We start from the raw sequence: 18,517 nt of genomic DNA, 5'->3' as shown, positions 1-18,517 counted from the left end.
TCTCTGTACACAGAGAGCTGTTACCCTTCCCTTTATAGTTATGACACAGGTTTAACAGCAGTTAAAGCAAAAGTGAATTCACTTAGTCCCTCCAGCACATTGCTTACCATTCCCTGGAAAGTTGTAGCTACATTGAGTGTGCAAAAGGATAGCTTAGGGATCTCAAACAACCTAGAGGGGAACTGAAGGCTGACACCACCAGTCAAAGATATTTGCTCATAACCTTTCTTCAAATCAATCATAGAAACAAACTAGGCAAGTACTAACCTGTCCAATTAATTACCTCGTCTGGGTTCAACCTGCAGTATTTATAGAAACATGTGGGACAAGTCCTTTAAGCTATAAATAATATTAGAGAAATCCAGAACTTTCTGAAAGCCTGTTTACACATATCCATTTCATGTTATCTATTTCCCTCTTAGTTACCTGATCTATTATCTTGCCAACTCCAAAGGTCACTCTCTCCAATGGGATCTATGTCCATCCCATTCTTGGCCAAACCTACAGGCTCTGTGTGAATCAGTGCATGTGTGCAGCTGGGGGTACTATGATACTGAAACATGCCACAGAAAGAGAAGTTTTTGAGGTTTCTGGACTCTGAGTGACAGGTTCTAGAAAGCATTTCTTAGCCAGGAGAGGAAGATAGGATGACATGTCTGGGATCAGACGGAAGCAAATACCAGAGGTGTATCTGGGTTTGAGAGTGGGGAAAGGTATAAAATCATACTGGGAATGCTGTACTTCAGAGATGCAGAAGAAAGGAGAGATGCAATGACAGCTGGTTGTCTGGGGAAGGATGGAGTAGTATCAATTTTTAATGGCATCCCTCTTTTCTTGTGTGTGAGTGGGATGATGATAGGCATCCTAGTATTTTAATTGCTTTTCTCACTGTAGCTTCACATTGATTAAAACATTTTTTTCCCTAGAACAGACATGGCCTATGGGAGGGAACAGAAAACCCAAAAGGAGTTTCAGTATGTTCAGCAGTTTCATGACAGAGTACCATCTAATGAGCCCCACACTCAGTCAAGGTCTCTCCTAATGCAGAAATCCAGAAGCATACCATGAAACTAACATTTGGGAAGGCCTAATATCTTCCAAAGTCCCTGATCAGCACCATCCCTGGATTCTAAACAACTCAACAAAATGAAGGCTCATTTGTCAGTTGTATTAGTTAACATTTCTCCTCATTATCAATGCAGGTACAAAGACTGCTGGAGTTTCATATCCTTCCTAGCAATGCTGTTGCTTACAAGTACAGTTCATACAGTTTCTTACAATTTTTGCATCTTTAGTAATGCATTTTTGTAAAAAATCTTTCTGCAGCCTTTTTATTTCCTTTATCAGCTTGAAAAAGTAGTAATTACCTGACTACATGTTCTAGCATTTTTTCACCTTCTTTTCCAGTTTCTTTACATTCTGAAAATATACTTCCTTTTTCAGGATATGACCTTCTCCTTTTTTTTTTTTCAGTACAAAGGCAAAGCAGTCATCAACCTAATTTATCACTAACTTTGTATTCATGTAAACAATATAAGAAGGGAATGAAGTAAATTTGTAATTCAGAACTACTTTCCCCCTTTTGCAGGTATGTTGACATCCAGATTTGTCATAGCCCCATTGCTTCTGGTCGGCATGAGGGCCCACCATTCATTCTGCTGGTGACATCAAACCCACCTCTGACTGAATTCTCCTAGAGGCTTAAGAGTTTGCCTGTAAGCTTCTATATTTTCTCCTGTTTCTTTGACCCTCCCTTCCCCATCTCCCCCTCTCCCCCGCAAAAAAAGGAAAATGGACTAGCTACTTTAATTTTATTCACACATACTACATGTAATTTTAAAGTTGTTGGAACTTACTTTCACTATGTTATAATATATATAGAAACTGCCAGTAACTGCTATGGCTGAATATCTAAAACTACACAGCAAATTATTTTTGCTAAGCCAAATGCAGCAATTACTAGCACTACCTGTTAAGGGAAAAAGCAGAACTACAAATCATTACTGCTAATCCACAAACCAAATAATGGTATTACAGGAGAAAGTAGCAACTTTTTCTACTGTTTATTTTGACCCTTTCCATTTAAAAAAGGTTAGCAGATTGAAACTTAGCAACTGAAGATCCTCTATATATCCATACAATAAATAGTGTCAGTGCAAGCTCTCTCTTATTGCCCCATCATAATGCCTCAAACAGGTTCATTAATTCTCTGTCTCCAAGCAATCCTTGGCTCTCTGTTGAGACTACCACCAAAGGTGCTGTTTATTGACAATTCTGGTGATGGTTTTGTGATGTGGATTCCTGATCACTGGGAAATGCCTGGCCTTGGACAGTCAGTTCATTTCACACAGATGATCAAGCAAGCAGCAGATGAATACAACTTTCAAGTTATTACCAACTTGAGCTTGATTTGCAGAAGTAACCCAGAGGTGAAAGTCTCTATAAACTCATTAACAATCCCATTATAAACTAATATAGATTTAATATTGGAATTTGTATTGATACATTAATTTCAAAATTTGTCAGAACAACTTGAAAAACTCTGGAAAGAGGTTTCAAAATAATAGTTAATGTAGGCTACAAAATAAAGTGGATCCTCACGTCAGCACTATGGCTAACATTCTTGAAATACCGGGACCTCACTGAATTTTGCCTCTAGGTTTTGTAGTTTATTGGATAGCCTGTATTTGTCTGATTTTGTTTTTTAATAAACCTTTACAATAAACTATTTCTATCCAAGGTTATTATTCTGAGATTCCAGAACAAACACAGACTTTCTGGCTGTTTACTGACATATTTCTAGGACACCTTTAAAGAATTTCTTACTATTTATTCTACTTTTCTTTCATTTTTTGAAATTGTATTTGCTACCTCAAACTTCCTTAAAAACACACAGACTCTTTGAATTATAGTTCCGTTTTCCCAGAGTTTGTGAGGGAAGGTATCACATGTCAAACAGAAATCTGGGGACCAGAATACAATGGCTGGCAATAGTGTGACAATTTGCCACCCCTCTAACTTAATGGCTGGGAAACTTGATTGTATCTGCAAGGATAAAAGGAGAGTGCACACAGGGACAGGCCCCTCCTCCCCCTGAGTGCCCTACTGCCCAACCAGAGAGATGTGAGGCGATTAGCTCTTGCTCCCAAATCATTTATTTAAAGCCCAGCCCAGGGTTTCTCAGGCCTCTTGCACCAATCATGGAAACACAATTATGATAGGATCTAGGAATAGTATTTAGGAATTTAATATTAGGAATTTGTATGAATGTTTTGTCACAACTTGCAGCCGGGGTTCAGTGTGAATATAAGGCCAAAAAGCCAGCAACCAGAAAATAAGAGACATGGGATTTCACTGGTAAACCCTAGGCCTATGGGGAAAAGTCCTGAAGTCCTTGCAGACTGGGGTCCCTCTTTGGTACCTTCTGACCTTTTTGCAGGGGAAGACAAGAGGATTTAGCCAAGCAAGCTGAACTCTTGGGTTAGGCAGTGGAGAGCTACCCTGAGTTATGGGCTATATGAGAGATGCCCAGTAAACCCCACACTGAATTCACGTAAATGCCCCTCCAATTTTAAAAAAAGATGCAGCCTGCTGCTTAAAATCTATCCCTGTCTGTCCTCATTAATATGTGTCCCCTGAGCTATGATTAATTATATAAAAGGCAGAGATGGATTTACAAGCACTTTTGCAATGATTTCTGAGACTCAAATTACAAAGAATTTTTTTTCCTGCAAGTTATTCACTGGAAGTTGAGAATATATTTCTATTTTCCTAAGTAACTTTATCTTAATGAGCAAATATGTAGCATGTGGAGTATTAAACATTCTCATAACCAATCAGTAGTAAGTCAACAGTCTGACAAGCAAATCAAACCCGACTCATATGCCGTAAACAAGGTCTATATTTTATTAATGGAAACAAAACCTTGTATTAACAAGGTTCAAAGTCACCATGCAGAATGAAATATAAAGTAGGCATATGGCAATTTGGTTAGTTTTCTTAAAAGGTAACACTCTGCTTCCTTCCCCAAACCTGAAGAGCTCTGTGTAGCTCAAAAGCTTGTACCTTCCAACAACAGAAGTTTGTCCAATAAAAGATATTCCCTCACTTACCTTGTCTCTCTCATATCTTCGAAAAATCATAGCTACAGCAACACCACAGCATTTTTTTCTTAAAATGCAGTGATATTGGTTATTTCATTAGTTAAACAATTTCCATTTGACCAGCAAAATTAGTCACCAGATAGCCTCAGATTAATCCCCTCAGGGATGAAGAAGTGGCTTAATTCAATAAAGTATTTTTAACAGGTGTTGATTCTTTGCTTTCTATTTTACTTACCGGTCGCTAAACTGGAGGATTGGCATTAATGCTCAGATTTGCATCCCATGGGACGCGGGTGTTTAACTTCCCTAGGCTCCTTTGAAAATCCCAATCTAAGATCACTTGACTCAAATGACTTAACACTAACCTTTTGGAATGGTTCTCAAGAAAGAGAATAATATTTTAATTGTTTTAGTTACAGTTTTATTAGGAAAGAAAGTAATAAACTTACCTGGTACATCTTTGTCAGTATTGGGTACATTTTTTCTAGGTGTTGCACTGAGAAAAGAGGTATGCTTTCTTTTAGCCAGTGTGGTTCGGGGAGGCATATAGTGGCTTTTACTATGTGATTTCTCAAATGATTTTTGAACCTCATAGGAGCCTGGTGGTGGAATTTCCTATAGTATTAAAGAAAATAAGAAAAGTGTCAACTGAAATAACCTAGAATTCAGTAAGTGTGGTAAGCCATTACAACACCTCTGTAACACAAATTGCAGGAGAGCACCACGTATTTAATTTAAAAAACAAACAAACAAACATTGTTTATCTTATGTCTGCTACAGATAGATTTCAATATCATTAGAATAGTAGTTTTATTGCATCACTAGACCTTTAGTTTAATAAAAGGAATAATTTATTATGGGAGGAAAGCCACAACTTTATTAATCACAAAAGTACAGAACAGGCATAAAATTATTGTTATAACTATTTATTAAATCCTCCCAAATGCCTGGAAGTCTGTTAAGACACTGAGGTTCCACTACAGAGTCTGCTAGGAAACTGTGCCCAAAATCGTGACTGAAAACTGTGGGGCACTTTTAGCTCAGGAAAGGAATAGCCAATGTCCTTTCAGAACTAGAGCTGGGCGAATTCCCCTCTCCCACCAAATATTAAATTGTGTATAACTAATTAAATAGTCATTGAATCAGGAACATGGAGTTGAGTCTCCCATATTGTAGAAGAATACCCTAGGGTAATCAGGAGTGGGTCTATCTCAGTCTCTCCTGTTGAAGCTGTTCCACACTGGGCCAGAGACAGCTATTGAGAATGACGCTATAGCCTGCTGGTTAGGGCACTCATCTAGGTAGTGGGAGATTCAAGTTTATGTCCTTACACCAATTATTAATTTTTTTATACACAGTGGAACAGCTTCCACAGGAGAGACCGAGAGATACCTACACCAGGATATCCCATGTGGGAGACCCAAATTCAAATCTCTTCTCGAGATCAGGCTTGGAGAATTGAACTTGGATCACAACTAGAGTAAACAGACAGACCAAACATAAGGATTCAATATGGAAATCCCGTAGTATGGGAAACAGAGTGCTCATTCATATGACCGCTCCTCCTCCTGAATAGGATTGACATGGGAGAGACTGGTAATCTATGTTCAATGGTACCTGCATCTACAGGCTTCTGGGGTGAAATCCTGGCCACATTGAAAGGAGTGGGAGTTTTGCCACTGACTCTGATGGAGTTAGGACTTCACCTCTGAAATTTATATAGCTGGGGAAGCTAGAGGCACAAGCTCCTGCATTAGGTTAAAATCCCCATTTCCCAAAAAGAACCTTTTTAATAGGCCTCAGATGAAAGTGAAACAGAAAAAATATATCATTCAGATGCAGAATTTCCTGTAAATAGATAAACAATGTTTTTCTAAGATTTCTCTGATATATCAGCAACTCTTTAGGAACTCCAAAAAAACCACAAAACTTGTATCTTTGATGATTTAATGTTTCTTTTTTAAAACATATGCATGAATGTGAAGTACCTTAAAGCAAAAAGTATTATAAAACAAGAATTGCTATATTTAAGCATGTGAATTCTTCCATTATTTCAACTGAAATTGTGATTTTGCAAGATATATCATTTATTTCTGTTTGTTTCCATTTGCATCTCTCAAAACACTCTAGGCTCAGTACTGAAGTTAAAAAAACACAAGCGTTAGTCAATCACACGTCAAAAGGCATGGAAAGGCAACTAGCAAATTAGATATATTGTATATATTGTAAAATTAAGTTTGTTTTCATCTACTGGCTAATTTTCAACATCTTACAAATCAGGCACGGTGACTGACAGTGCATCTTTTGCTTGGAAGTAATCAACTATGCACATTGCAATTTTAAGAATTTAATTTTTTTTGCCTCTGGTAATTTCTTTGCTTTATGTGAATGTTCTCAAATATCACCTTCTATCTATAATTATAGCTAACACAATGTGGCAGGCCAAAAAAATGGATCACACCCTTGGTGGGGTTTTTTTTGTTTGTTTGTTTGTTTTTTCTGGTAACAGAACTAATTTCCCATGACACTGGTTTTCTTTCCCAGTCATTTTCTTAAATTGGCTTGTCCCCTCCTCAGACTAAACAAAGTGTTTCTTAAATTATACACAGTTGCATATAACGGAAAAAGCAAACAAACAAGTGGGTTACTTGCCCGTTCTTCTATGAGAGATCATTGACTCTTTCAGCTTTCTCCAGTTCTTTCCCTATTCTGTGGGAGAGGAACTGTTTATATACCCAGCCCCTTTTCCCAGCAGACTTTGCTAAAGCCATAGACTACAATCCCCTGTTTGCCACAGGAATTACAGCTCCCACTCTGCCATGCTCTCCTGGTCTAGTGAGAGAGAGGCTGTCTGGAAACACACAGCACCAGCTTAATTCCTTACCACTATGAGGTGACGGAAGATCAAATTCACCCTGCTCATAGGCCTTAAACCATTAGTAAAGTGGGGTTCTCCATACCCCAAAGACCATTTCTTCTGCCTCACCAAACTACATTACCAGTCCCACAAGTAAGTTTTAGGAAAACTTTAAGAGGACAATACTGGCCTATCCAAAACTGTACAGGGCAGGTACACCTGGTCACCCACACTTTCTGAGCACACATTTTAACATTTAGCTTAATTCAGACATACAACAACTAAAGCCCCCAATTTAAGATATATCTTTAAAATATTAATTATGCAACATCAACCAAGAGAGACAGAAAGGCAGTATACACCCATGTTACTTGCATGCTGGAGGCTGATCATCTTGAGTTCATACTCATTTGAGAGTACTCACCACATGCTAAAATCATGGAATGGGTAAAAGGTGGAAATAACTGGGATGTCCCAAGTCACCCAGCAGCACCACAGAACTCCAACTAAAACAAACCAATTTCTTGTCCAATCTATCACTGCAGTCACCCAGGATTATTGTTCTAGGTGACTTAATGTCCATGCAGGCAAGGGCTCTTTTAGGTTGCCTTTGGATCTCATGGCCACCATGACAACCATGCATTTATCCCTGGCTCTCATGTATACCTGGGCACACATCTGTTTTTCATTTTAAGTGGAACTGGGTATTGAGTGTAGTTTTTAAATACTCATTAGGATCAGATCATCACTAAATTGAGTTTGAGGTGTAATTTCATCCTTGTTTCCATCCGGATAGAGAACTTATTTCAGTAATCTAATCATGAAGACCGCAGGATCCAACTGATTTCAGATTTCTCCAGGGGAGAAGACCCTGAAGACAGCAACCCAGTCTATCATTAGTGTGATTGTTAATCAATAATCCTTCTAAGCATCCTATTAATTGTCATCACCTATCACCATTCATGCGTACAAAATCATCTGCAACTGACCAAACATGTGCAGCCAAGTCAAATTGATATTTTTTTTAATTCAGTTCTGTAATGGTGGCAGTGCAGAGGTGAAGAAAGTTTTCTCTTCACCACAGCATTTGCAAAATTACATCCAGCAAAAAACTGTCTCAAGTGATTGGATACCCAGGTAAATCCTGATGGTCTCTTTTCGGGGAGTCAAAATTTCTCTTCCACAAGGAATTTTCCACTTACTTCACTTACTTGTTCTGAATCAGGCACAGAAAAGATTTGAATCCACATCTCCTGAGTGCCTTAGTCACCAGGCAAAACAGCCATTCTTGTTCTTACTCTCTGTGGCCCAAGGAATACAAAGTGGAACTGTATCAAGAGAAGAGATTAAGAGGAGAATAGACAATAGCCTGGTGGGCAGGGAACCCACCTGACAGGGGAGAGAGCGGAGTTCAAGACTCTGCTCTAATGAATAATTAGATATTTATACAAAGTGGGAAGCTTCAACAGGAGAGATTGAGAGCAATGCATCTGAGAATAGCCTACAGTCTGGTGCGGAAGATGATCACCTGGGTGGGGAGAGATCTGAGTTCAAGCCCCTGCTTCAGAGTGGGGATTCAAATCTGGGTGTCACCCAGCCAAGTGCCCTAACCATTGGGCTAAATGTTATTGTGGGTGGGGTGCACACATGGAAAGTTTTTTGAGCTGGCCCTGAAAAACCTTTTCCCAGCCCAAATTAATTGGTCAATTCACAATTTCAGATCAACCAAGACTGAATTTTTTGGCAAATAAACGTTTTGTGTGAAAAATGTCACTCCGGTCTAGTCATTAGATCCTTATTCAAGAAGCCATCACTGCACACCAGAAGATTTATCATCTCACTCTTTTTAATGTTCCCATTCAGGGGAATGTTAAGAATGCGGTGGCAAGGCAATTCTGGTTTTATTTGGAGTCTCACACTTGTTAGTGGAACTGACAACCCTGCCACATATAGTCAAAGCTTCACACGATCTGCCGCCATTGAGGGTGTGAGGACAGAATTAAGTGTATTGCATTAGTGCACACCCAAGGGACTAAGCTTCTGAGTATGACAGTGAGTGAGACTGAGGCTACTTATGGAGGTGCAGAAGCTGGAAGGGTGCAGAAGTCAAATTTGGCACTGGTGATCATGGTAGTAGATAGAAAGCAGAAAGAAAAGGAGTGTGAAAGCAGGAGAAACCAATGGAAAAATAAGAGTATTATGGGTGGAAGAAAGCTGTAAATTAAGTCACATTACTAGGAATTCACATGCCTAGTATCCAGGGGTAGGGAGGATGGGAAAGAAAAGAGACAGACAGCCTCTCAAGTGAACCTTAGGTGCTGTGCAGATTTTACCTTTCAGTGAGGCCAGATTCTGCCACCTTTATATGCTGAATGGCATCTTTGTGAGTAACTGCACTGATTTCAATAAAGCTACCTCTGAAGTAAGCTGCTGCTCAACAGGAGAAAGGATATCAGAATATGACACAATGTGTGCAGTGAATGAAGCAAAGGGTCTTGCTACATCCTGCTTCATTCAAGTAGGATGGAGGGAAATGTACTTGTCCTCTAGTCGACTAAAATGCACATGAGCAAAGATAGCCTGGATAACCCTTCTATTCCAGCAAATGCAACTCCCATGGATGGAGGCAAAGAATTTCTTCTGAAAAAAGATCGTTGATGAGATCACAACTGTGATTGACATAGCAAGATATCCCCTCCAGCAGCTCCACACAGCCTAAAACAGTTTTGAAGACCAAATTCTTTTCAATGGCTATCTCACACACACACACAGGCTAAAGAACCTTCAGAAGGAGATATCAATAAAAACAATATAAAAGTAACAGAGACCAAAACTGGAACTAGTTCATCCCGGGTCTCAGTGAGAATTACATAAAGATTTAATTTGGCACTCTTTCTAGAGATCTGTTTAATGAAAGGACATTTAATTTAGCTGTGCATTCAGGCACTGGTATGGAAAACTGGCTTTCTAGCAGTAATAATACTAATAAAGATTATTATTTTTCTAGTACAATACATGTTCTTGACAGTTTGCAGACCAAAGACAATAGTTCTGAATCTTTTGCATCAGTTTAAATCAGGCATAATTCCACTCAAATCAGTAGATCTATGCCACTCTAAAACCAGTATAACTGAGATCAGATTCATATTTATTGTCTCTGCCCCCAAGAGTTTACAATCAAAGTTAAAATATAACATGATGAAGGCTGAGAAAAACAATGGGGATAGAAGGTGCAAGTGGGAAGGAAGGAAATGGACCAAGACACCCAACATTCCCCAAATGTGAAATCTTTAATGTTACTGAGTTTTCCTAAGTTATTAACAAACCTTGACATAGATTAAAACTATTAAAAATCAAACATTTCTGCCATACTAAGGACCTTTAACTAACTAACAATATATTCAGAGATTAAGATTTACTAATAGCAAGAAATTCATTTTCACCTTCCTGATCTTGTTTTCACAGAGCTCCACTGTAGAACACTATTTAGCTGTGACCTCTTTGAGAAGGTGAGCTGAACAACTCTGAGGCATTACTCTCCCAAAACCAGCATCAGCTCCTGATGCCATGTGCAGAGAACATGAACTGTGAAGGTGTATAACAAACTCCACATAGCATCCCTATATATTTCAGACATGGGCACATTGCAGATGGATGTCATTAAAGTTAGCAGAGGACACCAAGCCAGTCCTGCTGTGCAGACGCATGAACATTAGCCGGTTCAAAGTATTATACACTTAAGATACCCTTTGAGACTAGATGGTTTGACCACAGAATATTCTCCAATGTCATATATTCTGTTCAACTTTCTGAATTTCTTATTTCGGTTTAAGTTGTAGCTAATTTCTTTTTTGACATCCAGTGTGCAAACTCACTTCCCCAGAATGATTATGAGGCTAGCCTTTGGGGAGTGTCGGGTGCAACAGTCAAGTGAGATTGATTAAGCTGAACTCCAATAATTTTTGTGTCAGAAATTTGGGATAAGGCCCAGTACCACCTTGCCTTTATGGAATATAATATTAAATGGTTTGGCCATCAAAGTCTGCAACTCCAAGACCCTTTTGCCAAGGTGATGGCCACAAAAAATAAGATCTCGAATACTGAGAGCAAAATCCCAAAGCCCTACCTTGAGTTTAGTTAACTAGTGTCCAGGTTCAAAAGATATTTTTAAAAGTATTTTGCTAGGGAAGACATTGGGCAGCAACTAAGTAAACCAAAGTTACCAGAGATAGCTTTGAAGACACCAGGACAGAAAAAAAAAAGTAATATAACTAGAGCTGAATAGCAAACCAGGTCAAGACCTTACCTTGAACAGACTTTTTTAAATAGTTCCATTTGACAGATTAACGTTTCCCGGTATAAGGCTTTCTAGACATCAACAATACTCTGCTTTGATCTCCTCAGGTCTGTATTAAATTCTCCTAGTCCTACTACACAGTAGCTATGTTCTCAGATTAAAGGATATGATATCTTGATAAGCTTCCCTACGCTTTGCTAATATAAGAGATCTTTTCGCCAGATGAGAGTGAATGGATGTTCTTTGGACAAAGCCATAAGCTCTGAGATCCAAGCCTGCCATAACCTTGCAGATGCAACTAAAATTACTCAGTCTGTCTTACACATCTTCCTCAGTACTATGGGAAAGAAAAGAAAGCGAGGAAAGACATGAAGGAGCCACTCCTTCAGTGTATAAGAAAGGCATTTGATATACAAAGTGAATCTCTACCCAGTCTTCAGCAAAATGTTACTTGTTCAAACCTGCAGAAAATAATCCATATACAAATGACACCTCCTGACCCCAGCAAATATCTGGCAAGCCACAGAGTGTGACCAACTTTTAAACTCTGTTTCTCAGCTATGGACTTACTTTTTCTTTCCTGCCAGGTGCAAAGCACATTTCTGGGAGAATCGGCATCAGTTGCCCTGATTTATAAAAGAAGATATGAGAGCCATTCTGAAGGCTCTCAGTTCTAACCAAGTTTACATGGAGTCTTCACTCCTGGGGCTTCCAAAGTCCATAGACAAAGATTCTTGCTACCACATATTCTTGCTACCACATATGTGTTTAGGCCTAGCATTACCTGAGGAGCAGGATGAGAGAAGACCATCTCTTCAAGACATTCTCTGGCAGTGTCCACCAAATTAGAGTTTTTGGCCTTCTGAGATGGAAACATTAAGTTAAAGCTGTAAACTTTCGGTTTGTATACTAAAATCAATCGCCCTTGCAAAAATCACACTGTAGTTTTTGTAAATGAAATGACAGAGATGTTGGTTGACATCAGGTCTAAGCCTCATGAATAAAATATTACCTCCCCTCCCCTTTGCTAAGTCCATTGCTTGGATGAAATTTCAGAACCAGTGCTCTGGTCGGGATGCCAAAGCTCTTGTGGAATCTAGGGTGCCCACTGTGAATAGCAGAACACACACTGGCACCAAGATTTGTTTTAATTTACCCTCAAACAGAGATCTGCAGAGGGATTAAATAGCCCAGAGAATGTTAAGCAACCCCTGTAACCTTTGGCTCATGTGAGCCAGGCATTAAGATACAGGTTCACCTGTAAGACTTGATGATATAGATGAGCTGCATCCACTTTCAAAGTGTTTGATGAATATCCTAGGAACTGCCCACTAGCCCAAAGAGCAATAGTTTAAACTGTTAGTGGTCACCCACCATGAGCCAGAGATACTTACTATGCTTTGTTTTATGGAGATGTGCAAATGATCATCTCAAAGGTTGAGGGCCTTGAACACTCCTGAGATTCTAAAGCATGAGTTATACTTTTCAGGTAAATCATCAGAATTTTCTTTTCTTTTAGATATTTGTCAATTTTCAGTTCCAGAGCAGAGCATAGATCATAGCTGTAGGAATGAGTAAATGTGAGGGATAAAACTCTTTCCACATGCTAAGCTCTGATACCAGTTCTATGACTCTATTATCAGCAGTACCAATACCTCTTCTGACAGCAGTTTCTCATGAGGGGGATCTTTGGCAAGGTGTTTTGGGATGGCTTTGAAATGGAGCAAGTACCCCTGTTGATGAGCTCCGGGGCTCAGTGGTCTCAAGAAATGACTTGCCAACCCTGCAAAAGTGAGGATAAATGGTCCCCACAAAGGGTGCATTAGAAAAGCAAAAAGAATAAGGATATGAGTACTCCAAGACTGGCTTTAAGTCCTCTGGGACTCAGGCGAGCAGTGATGCCAGGTGGCTCAGGCAAACCCCGCACGGTGTCCTGTTTTCTCTTTGAGAAATATGATCACCCTATGTATAGGTCACTTGTTAACCCTGTGTCATAATCCATATGAACAAGGGGATAGAGTTAAGATTTTATTTTCCTTTTTTCAAACTGAAATAACACTAACAATTAAAATAGTAAAAATAGAACATGATCACATAATTAAAGACTGTATCACAATCCATATACACAAGGGAGCTGAATTAAGGCTGCACAAGCATATGTACAGACCCACTTCTCCCCATAAACCCCAGCTCTTGTGAGATCTGTCTCCCCTCCCTCCCACACACTAGTTTCCTTGTCCAGCCATTCCCAGTTTCCCTCTTCCCCCATCTCCTTCTCCAATCTCAGTGTTCTTCACTGGCCAACTGGCTCCCAGTTTCCCCCATCCCCCATTTCACTCATCAGCTCCCAGTCCAACCAACCCTAGTTTTCTACCCCTCAACTCTCAGTAAAAAAAAAATTCTCTTTTTCCCTCCCCTCAGTCCCAGTCTCGTCAGACTCCTTGTCCCAATCAACACTTTTTCCTCCCCTCAATCTGGCAATTGTCCTCTCTGCATTTTAATCAGTCAGTTTCTACTACCATACCGCCTGGGCACCTGCAGGGCTATTTCTAAAAGCACAGGAGAGGCAGGCTCTCTGCTTTCAGTTCTGGTGGCTGACCCCTCCCTGGCACACAGCAGCATAGTCACAAAAAGTCCACCTTTGCCTCCATAGCCTTAGGCTAGCTAGAGCATGCTCATTCACTCTTTAGGGACGGCATATATGCACTCCTGGCAGACACAGGACCTGTGAGGGAATGGAGCATTCTTAGTCACTGTGTAGGGATGGAGCATGTGCACTCTGGTCAGCAAGAGGGTCTGTGAGGGGGTTATGCATGTTCAATGAGGACAGAAACTTTGTAGATTTTATCTGCTAAAAATCTCAGAAGTGTTTTCTGAGCGTGTTTCAACTTTTCAAAGGCTTATAAATAGTCCAAATTTGGGCAAATTTTCATACAAACAATAAAAGGAAAATCAATGACACAAAGGCCACACGGGCGATATTTTAAGTCCTTGAACAAAGCAAGTGGGTGGTAGAGTCCTCGAAGAAAAGGTCAACAGAACTTTTTTAACATTGCAAAATAACATATGTTTCTCTAGCCTCTTTCTCAGAAGTGGTCGAACTATTTTGGTCAAAGATTTCCAAAAATTATCATCCTGAGGCAGACACTCAGCCCAAACTGCTAAGTTTGGCAAAGTTATAAGTAACTAAGAAGTGGGTCTTATAATAGAAGTGTCAAGCAACCTTAATAATAGATGGTACTACCAGCCACCTCTATAATAATACTTCACACGTGACCAGTTCTTACATACAAGTACTGTGAAAATTCTACATTAAATTTAACATTTTTTTTTATTTAGAAACTGTTTGTCCCCTTTGATTGTAAGTTCCCTGGAGCAGGACTGTCCCGAAGTATGTGGAAATGGCACAGTAGATAATGGACACCAACCCAAATAAACATTAATATTAATATTAATAATACATTAAGGCCAGACTTTCAAGAAATTGCCTGTTCCTCAAATGCTTAAAATCCAACATTAAGACACAGAAGGTGAAATTCTGGCCTTCCTTCATTGACTTCAATAGGACTAGGATTTCACCTAATCTATTTTCCAGCACCTACAAAGGGAAGCCCCAAACAGGATGCAAATCTGCTATTAATGTATCAGATAGCAACATCCAAACCTTGCAAAACGTGGGAAAGAGTTGGCAGAACAATAATTCTAGTGTCACAACTTAATTCCAACCTGGATGACAAGTGCCAAAATTAGTATTTTAAGTCTTTTAATATCCCTATATAAAAGGTATTATACAAGTGAAAAGTTTATTATTTGGTTCCAGCACCAGAACTGAGCTGACTGTAATACTTTGTGACAATGGACACAGAACATTCCCCATTCACTTCTCTCGGCATAATAAATACAGCTGATCTAACAAACTTCAGCATGACTAGATGAAACATCCCTAATCCCTATCCCCCTAACCGTATGTATGCTGCTTCTGAACCATCTGCAAACACACCACATGACACAGGGTTAAGAAAAAAATCCAATTAATCAAAGTACATAACAGTTAAAAAGACCTTTTTCCTCTTTTCACTGTTCTCTTTTGATCTCATGTCCATATGTTTCTATGTTTTATTCTCATTTATGCTAAATATGTAGTGCTGCTCACAGCTGACAAGTCCAATTGCAGGCAATGATTTTTTTTTTTATAATTTCTTTGTGTACCAAGCACCTTACATTTAATTATTTTATATACTTGGCAAAGTGAGTATCTGATCATATCTCAGCTATTTTGATGGTAGTTAAGTGACTTGCATATTTCAAGCCAACCTCTAATTTCTAGATAAACTACCTTTCTCATGATATGCAATTTCTATTAAAGGAAAAAGATTCTTCAGGGCAAGAATCTTTAAAAATCTAATCATAGTCCTTGTAGTTTTCAAAGTCAGTTTCAAATATCCAAATGCATAGGGACTGACATGTAATTGTAACTCAATTTTATTCAGAATATAATGTAATTTTACTAATATCTATATTAGACATAAAAAGATGATGTGTCTTATAAAGGACTCTATCATTCATTAATATTATTGAGGAACTGTCATGCTAAAAGTTATTTCTAACTTTCTTCATGTATTTTATAGGATTAAACTAAATTGTATTTTGCATTATTTATTGCCTAATTTTTAAATGTCTCTATCATAGTCATTGTGAATCTACAGCTTAATATATCAGAGGAAAATATAAAATTTCTAGAGACAATATTCTGGCCTAGCAAGAACAAAGTAAGAATATTGTTAATTCCATCAAATCTGCAGATTCCATGCAACCATGGCTACTTAGTATAGCTGTGATATTTTTTAATATTTTGAAAAGCAAATACCTTTGTATCCTGCAAGAAAATGTCATACCTTAAAGATAGAGGCCCCAATTCTACACTCAGTTGCAGAAGCTTCACTACCATTGAATTCATTTGTGAACACCACGTAAGTGAATGCAGAATTTAGCTCGGGGTGTGTGTGTGTGTGTGTGTGTGTGTGTGTGTGTGTGTGTGTGTGTGTTAGAATTACTTGAGCTTTCTAATTACAAATGGAAACAACCAATATTTTACTTTTTGTAGCAATATAATATATTTTGATGAACTTTTTATATAATCCTGTCATTTATAAGAATATGTGAATGTCTACTCTACAGTATCAATATATGAACCGATAGGAAAGTGAGACCAAATCATGCCCTAATCTAATTTACACGTGTAAATGCAGAGCCAACTCTAATTACTCTAGATTACAGTAGCATAAGTAAGAAAAAATCCTACTCTATTTTATTTCGGTATTTCTAAATTATTCATAGATTCATAGAGTATAATGCCAGAAGGAACCATTAGATCATCTAGCCTGAGCTCCTGTATATACCACAGGCCCTTAAATTTCACACAATTACCCCCTGCATTGAGCACAATAGTTTATGTTTGACTAAAGGATAATTTGTGATTGACTAAAGCATATCTTCCAGAAAGGCATCCAGCTTTGATTTGAAGATCTCAAGACCTGGAGAATCCACCACTTCCCTTGGTAGTTTGTTCCAAAGATTAATTACCCTCATCACTAACAATTTGTGATTTATTTCTGATTTGAATTTATTTGGCTTCCGCTTCCAACTAATGGTTCTGTAGAGGGGTATTTTAACAAACAACCAGGTGCCTAAGCCACTGCTCACTATTGGGATGGTCTATCAATTATTTTGCTTATTGCTAGGAATAGTTATTTAGTGGATCTTTGCAGTAACTTAGCTTAGTTAGGGTGAAGCCAGAAGTGAGGAGGGGTGAACCTGACCCCTGACAGGGTGAATCTGTGCCCTTTTCTTGGAGTGTGGGGGTGACAGTCTGTGAAAAATGGGCAGTCTGGAAATATGTATACCTGCCAGACTAACGACCCGAAAACCACAACACCACATCCTCTTTTTGGCAAACCTTGCAACCTTTGCTTTTGCTCCATTTGATCAGCTATGCAATACTTTTGATTGACATGTTTTTGTAATTTGGAATTGGGACTTTGTGGACACATCAAGATCTCCAGCCGCAGATGGACAGCTGGCCACTGAAACGCTATGGCTGAAATCATCCAAAAACCTCTCCAAACTCCTGAACAGTAATCCTAAAGGGTATTTTGCAGTTTGGGATGCTCTATAACCTAGTGTATTTGTGCATGCTTGAGACTAGATAAAGCAGTGACTAAGTAGAGGCATTCTGTTCGGAGTGCAGGGAATTAAAAAGTACTGGCTTTAAGTGAAAGCACATGGTTTTGATTTGTTTGTGTCAGCCACATAGCAGATAGAAGTGCTGCATCTCCCTTGGTTTGTCCTGATAGCGACACGCAAAAAGTAAAGTTACCAGGAGCTCCAGGTTCACTGTAACCCAGGTACCAAGAGCTTCGGGTTCACTGGAACCCTGGGTAACTGTTCTTGTTATGCCTTTCTCCACTAGATTAAAGAGCCCCTTTACTATCTGATATTTTTTCCCTGTGAAAGTACTCACACCCTGTAATCAAGATGCCTCTAAATCTTCTTGTTGATAAGCTAAACAGACTGACCTGTTTAAGTCTCTCATCGTAAAGCATTTTCTCCAACTCTCAAATTACTTTTCTGGCTCTTTTCTGCACCCTCTCCAGTTTCTCAATTATTTTTTAAAATATAGACACCAAAACTGTACACAGTATTCTGGTATCAGTCTCACCAACACCATATACAGTGGTAAATTCACCTCCCTACTCATACTCACTACTTCCCTGTTTATACAGTTAAGGATTGCATTAGCCCTTTTTGCCACAGCACCACACTAACAATTCATGGTCAGCTGCTTATTCACTTTGACCCCTAGAACTTTTTCAGAATCACTATTTTCCAGGATATAGACCCTCATTCTGTAGGTATGGCCTGTATTCCTTCTCCCTAGATGAATAACTGTGCATTAGAATATATTAAAATACATTTCCCTTGAATGGGCTCAGATTACCATGCAATCCAGATCACTCTGTTTGGCTGCCTTGTCCTCATCATTATTTACATTTCACCCATTGTTGAGATACTGCACTGTTTTTAGTCCCAGGGAATTTCTTTATTTCCATGTTAATGTTTCAAATCAATTATGCACTTTATGGCAAAGGCCAGGAAACTCAGGGTGGCTTTAGACCTAGTATTCCCAAAGCAAAGGAAGAACAGGAAGAATAGTAAGACGACAATATGGCTTCGTCAAGAGTTCTATAATGACCTGAAAAA

The 18,517-nt window shown here is 38.9% G+C and overlaps 1 protein-coding gene across 1 annotated transcript in view; it reads right to left on the bottom strand.

Annotated features, from left to right (window-relative positions):
* The window catches only part of STPG2 (sperm tail PG-rich repeat containing 2), a 415,406-nt gene that overhangs the window by 252,422 nt on the left and 144,467 nt on the right, over positions 1-18,517 (bottom strand). Inside the window, exon 12 of the mRNA XM_026660500.1 lies at positions 4,553-4,718. Within this exon, the coding sequence (XP_026516285.1) occupies positions 4,553-4,718 (166 nt within the window). The remainder of the gene's footprint in view (positions 1-4,552; positions 4,719-18,517) is intronic.

This window comes from Terrapene carolina, unplaced genomic scaffold (assembly GCF_002925995.2).
Source record: "Terrapene carolina triunguis isolate 2854851 unplaced genomic scaffold, T_m_triunguis-2.0 Scaffold789, whole genome shotgun sequence".
Classification (NCBI taxonomy): domain Eukaryota; kingdom Metazoa; phylum Chordata; order Testudines; family Emydidae; genus Terrapene; species Terrapene triunguis.
This window is presented reverse-complemented; position numbering and strand designations above follow the sequence as displayed.